We start from the raw sequence: 5,511 nt of genomic DNA on the forward strand, positions 1-5,511 counted from the left end.
TTCACTGACCACAGCAATTTGAAGGATAGTAGCCCGACACTGACGATCCCGCGTTGCGCAGTTGCATAATCTGAAAGAATAATGCCACCCGCAGGGATCGAGCCCGAGACCTCCTCCTCCTCCTACTACCCCTCCACTCTGTTGCCGGTTACCGTCCTGACCAGCAGCCGCAGCCGCACGTGTATCAATGAGAGACTGCGAGACCATTGAAAATGCTTTCTCCACATTGGATGAGTCCTGATGAATAACAACTCTTCGAGAGACAACACTATCATATAAAATGCAAGTTCCACTCGTAAAAGAAACTATATTTTCTGATTTTTCCGGTCAACGACGTTTCCTTGTTTGAAATTTTCACCCCACACGTTTCCATTCTCTATAGTTATTCTCCAACGTACCCGTAAATATGCGAAATCACGGTGGATCAAGTTACGGCATTTTTCACATGAATTTCGCGACAGACAAAATACAATTTCTCTGCAGAAGTCCTTAGAACGAATGGAGTCCCATCACATTCCAACCCAGAACTCAATGTTGAAATGTATGTTTGCTTTCTCGATCGAGAGGTGAAAAATTACACACGTCCTGGGCTAGAGGTATGCAAAACCTCACAATATCTTCGGAATTTTTTTTCACCAACAAAAATAATTTTCGACATACAGAGTGTACTTCTGTTACCGGCACCACTACCAAGTATAATAATAATCATCAACACGAACACTAACTTCCCACCTTGGCGCTCGTTAAAATGAAACCAGAAAAGCCCAAGGCCTTCGCCTTCTGCTCCCCCTCCTCTGGAGTGACCTGCTGGTCCTCCTTGAGATCAGATTTATTTCCTATTAAAATCTTCACAGTCGAGTCGTTAGCGTAACTACACATAGGAATCCACCAGGTAAAGGGAAAGTCAACTGCCAACATTAGTACCGATTCACTTCACTAAGCCAATTATCAATATTTTCGAATGACTCCCTGTGCGTACAGTCATAAACCATCATAATCCCATCTGCTCCTCTGTAGTACCTATTCAGGAGCTCCTAACGTGAAGTGAAACTCCCATGGATCGGACAACTCCTGTTCTAAAAATTATCAGTTCCATCAATGAAGTTTTCAACTCTCATTTCCATTGTCAGAACAACCGAAAAACTCGCAGTGCATAATAGTAAACAATCAATTGATGATATCTTCACTTCAAAACCAGTCACAAGGAAGCCTGCAGAAATGACAACGCTCTTCACTGCGATACGAATAACAACCCGAGACGGCTAGCCTAGCATCGCACACGGAGACAGCAGGTTTTCTCTCGACTGTTGTTCACCATCCACAAATCTAATATGTAGATGACTTCCCCCCGAATACTACGCAGAAGTTATTGTACGGAACCTTTCCTGCCCGGCTGTATCCCAAATTTGTAGTTTCACAGTTTTGTCACTAACCGGGATAGTTCTGAATCTGAATATAGGGTATTGATTCATTTAAAGTAATCTTCAGCTGAACTTAATAACGACCACTGAGAAGCAGTGTTGAGATATGCGTTCGGTTTCCTCGGGTGAGCTCAAGACTTTCCAAAGTTAGAAAGGAACTAGGATAGAAATACACAAAAATCAACGATAATTTTCCGAATTTTCCTCATAATTTTTATTCTGTCACCAACACACATAGTTGATCGTGTGCATATTTTTGGTATAATCTAATTCAACGACAAAGATCATCTCGAGAACTCATTCGTTATACTCATATTCTGGATATTGAATATTGATTCACCTGAAATCGACTCCAATAGTGGTGATGTAGCTCTCCGTAAAGCTATCGTCGGCGAATCGTAGTAGTAAGCAGGACTTGCCAACACCAGAGTCACCGATGAGAACTAATTTGAAAAGGTGATCGTAATCACGGTTGGACGGCATAATAATAAATAGAACTGCTAATCATACCGTAACTCTGTCACTTCTCGAACTCAAACCTATACACGACTAAATATCATTTATATTCACAGCATGGCCATGTGATAATAATGATCCTAACCTACTGTTTTCTTGGGCGATTCAATAATAACCTCAGTAGGCTCAACCCGGCGACTACTACTGCTGCTATTGCACCTACTTTCAATGTCAACTTGTAACGGAGGTGAACCCTCTCGAGCTTCACCAGAAGATCTCTTCGACCGACCAATGAATACGAACCAGTCCATGATAGTCGGCAATGACTTGAATCGATTCCAAACTTTCCTTCCTTGTGGAGGTCTGCTTCGCTCCGCCTCTTCTCCGTTTAATTTATACACGATGTATTCGTACGTAGTCAGTCCTTTGTAAGCCAAGAACGCATGGAATGCTAATAGCTGTAATGTACACAATGTTAGAGGTAGGTTCACCAGTAAAAGGGTTAGTGACAGACCAACTACTGTTTCATCATCAGCTCTATTGTAAACCCGTTTCCAACGATAAACGGTAGCCTCCGAACCATCACCAATATATCGGCTGATCTCCAGACCGGAAAATGCGACTAGGAGTGTCGTGAAGATGAAAGCTGAGGTAGCGGCCAAAATGAAGGCGGTGTAGTTCTCACGACCAATGCAGTTGTTGAGCCACTCACAGTGGTGATCGAAATCGTCTATGCATTTGTTACACTGTCGACAGTGTTTAGCATCAGCGCTCACATTACGCTTGCAGAACAGGCAGAAGCGGGTGCTCTCGAGGGGTCTTGATTTACGACCAGGATCGCAGTGAGTCGCTGTGTACGTGGAACCGATGAGCAGTATAGTGCTGATCAACCACAACGTTGAGATCAGCCATCCAAACCAGCGTGATTCACTCAGTAGGATTGGCACTGCTATAATGGCACCGAGAACGACATCAACGGTGAAGGTGATCCACGATAGGAGTTGTAGTTTGCTCAGTGGTTTGGTAAAGCCGTTCTTACGTACAAATATTCCATACCACTCCTTCGGGAAATTTCGAGAGGAGGGAGGCTCGTCCCGGGCCGCCCGGAGCTCTCGAGCAACCATGGCGAGGTCTAACGTGCCGGGACTGCGCCCATCGGGAGAGAGACTAGTCATTCGGAAGGTGGTAAGTCACTGGAGTAAGAATGCTACAACGACCAACGATTATGCGCGAGCAAAATCGTTCGTCTGAGCGAAATATTCCGATATTGTGCAAAATGTGGAAAAAATTTCACAAGCGTTTACAGTAGCTATAGGCATCCTCGACGATCCTTGCTTAACCATTGCTGCCAAGCCGCTACGCTTCATGTTGATAGAATAGCTTCAGCGATCTCACTGATCATCTAGTACAGTATTAACGGCCAGTAGTCACAAATAGCGTTTGATCGATTTACTGTTGTGTTTCCAGTGGGATGGGCGCTTTTTTCCTCTGAGCTCAATCATGGTTTTTCTCATAGGTTATCCTTGTGAACCTCATTTTCAATGGCTCAGATCAACCCTCAATTTCAAGCCATAGGCGACCAGTTCGTACAGCAGTACTATCAGACCTTCGATGCTAACCGAAGTCAACTAGGTCCACTCTATGGAGGTAGAGTTCGACCAGCTTATCTCAATTTCGATTTTACACATTTTCATATCAGATTCGTCCATGTTGACCTTCGAGGGGGAGCAATTCCAGGGTGCTACCAACATCGTGCAGAAGATCGCCGGCCTTCCTTTCCAAAAGGTTAGACATCAGGTACCATACCACTCCATCGTTAAATCGTATACTTCATACCGTAAATCTCTCAGATCATCAAGGCCGATTGCCAACCCAATCCCTCCAACAACGGTGTGATCGTCTTCGTTACTGGTAATCTCTACGTTGATGACAACGCCAATCCTCTCAAGTTCGGACAGGTCGGGTCGAAGCTTGGATATTATTCGTTGAACTCTATTGATTTTAGGTGTTTCATTTGGCTCCCAACCCTAGTACTGGTGGCTTCTACTGCATGAACGATCTCTTCCGTCTCAACATTGGTTAAGTGATTACCGTTATATACTGCTATACTTGCACGACGCCGAGGGAGGTGCTGGGATTCGAACCTGAGGTCGTTTGATTGTCCGCACAGTAACCGTCTCAATATCTCGTTCCGCTGAAACTGTCTGTGAATCCTCGCAGTTGAAGTGTGAGTTATATACTGTGGTTTCGTATCAGTTGTAGTGCATATAGAGTTGAATTAATTCATATCAATGCTGTGTGCTGACGCAGCAAGAAATCTCTCAAGCGGGAGAGATTTCCAGTTTTGTCCTATGCTATCACTATGACGATCTCCGACCGGTCAGTGAATGCTGAAGTTGTTCCAAATGTGAGTGTCTGGCGATATTTGTATCACCTGTGACGTTTGTACAGTAGAACAGTCTGTCGATAGAGCATTGCGACGAATCCTTATACGGCGATACAGTTGAGGTGATCCCATTCGATTTTTGTCTTCAACTCCGCAACGCTTTTTGCTCAGTCACATGGGCGTTGGGCTGAACTAAGTCGGCAGGAACGAGTCGAAATGTTGTCGAATTCTGGTATGCTGGTTGCAATCGAGTATTTCCCAAGATTCGCACAACCGCCTCCAATAACGGTTGAAGAATCAGCGGCACTCCTTCCTGACTCGAGATTGAAGTACCTCTGTTCCGCAAGAGGACCGCATTATTCTCCATCATCGTCAATACCGCAGAATCGAACTGGTCCAGGCCGCGTAAGCTCGTCACTGGCGAGCTCTGATGCGAAAGAGGCATCTACGGTAGGATGCGGAAAAGGTGTGGTAGAGACAACAGTGAGAAGAGTATCTCCTCGAAGGCAGTCCTATGTACCGTTAGACGAGGACGGTACGAGTCGGTTACGAACGAGGTTGCGCGAGGCGAGAACGATTGATAGGTTTTACCATGAACATGGTTACATGTCACACTTGGTTTCACAGTGAACGATCTTGGAGAAATCGAGTTTAATGATTCGAATAGAAGAAATCGTCTGGTTTACCGGATCATCCGGATGGACCCCAAGATACTGTGCTTTCTACATGATCAATATCTGCAAAATCATTCATACCCAAACTACTAGATTCATCAGACGATGTATGACTAGAGGACGACGAAAATTGGGAGGAAGTGTCTATACTGCCATGGAGTGAATCAATATCACTACAGGTATAATTTTCTGAAAAACAGGAAGAAGTGAGAGACTGAATCGACAGTGTTGTTGTGCTTGCATCAGCTGCTCCTCCGTGCATAGGAAAACTATTTGATAGGTATACGTGAGATTTGAGAATGCAAATGATATGCACTATCTAAATACGTGATGAAATGTTCTTTACGCAGCGCGATAGTGCAATTTTTCGCAACAAATCTAACATAACTTCGTCGACTACATACTTCCTGAGAATTCGGCATGAAGACAGAACATAAATGATCTGTTCGCAGCACATCGCGAGCAAGGGGAACGTGATATTTATTACGTGCGAAAACAGTTGTGGCATCCAAAGACTGCGAATACCCAGCACTGTATTCAGATGAAGTTTGTTTCAATACGAGCTCATAGCACA

General features: G+C 44.4%; 2 protein-coding genes across 2 annotated transcripts; one reads left to right on the forward strand and one right to left on the reverse strand.

The window, feature by feature from the left end:
• Position 1: 1 nt before the first annotated feature.
• On the reverse strand, positions 2 to 3,052 carry Pmar_PMAR000662 (hypothetical protein; the record flags this gene model as incomplete). The annotated part of the gene is made up of 7 exons (XM_002781086.1): positions 2 to 70; positions 130 to 237; positions 733 to 871; positions 925 to 1,020; positions 1,360 to 1,449; positions 1,762 to 1,864; positions 2,101 to 3,052. The coding sequence occupies 7 exons, from the start codon at positions 3,050 to 3,052 to the stop codon at positions 2 to 4; spliced, it is 1,557 nt and encodes a 518-aa protein (XP_002781132.1).
• A 366-nt stretch (positions 3,053 to 3,418) lies between these two features.
• Pmar_PMAR000663 (Nuclear transport factor, putative) lies at positions 3,419 to 3,960 on the forward strand (the record flags this gene model as incomplete). The annotated part of the gene is made up of 4 exons (XM_002781087.1): positions 3,419 to 3,524; positions 3,577 to 3,674; positions 3,728 to 3,835; positions 3,883 to 3,960. The coding sequence occupies 4 exons, from the start codon at positions 3,419 to 3,421 to the stop codon at positions 3,958 to 3,960; spliced, it is 390 nt and encodes a 129-aa protein (XP_002781133.1).
• Between the last annotated feature and the right edge of the window lie 1,551 nt (positions 3,961 to 5,511).

Source organism: Perkinsus marinus, assembly GCF_000006405.1.
Source record: "Perkinsus marinus ATCC 50983 genomic scaffold scf_1104296943560, whole genome shotgun sequence".
NCBI classification, from domain to species: Eukaryota; Perkinsozoa; order Perkinsida; family Perkinsidae; genus Perkinsus; species Perkinsus marinus.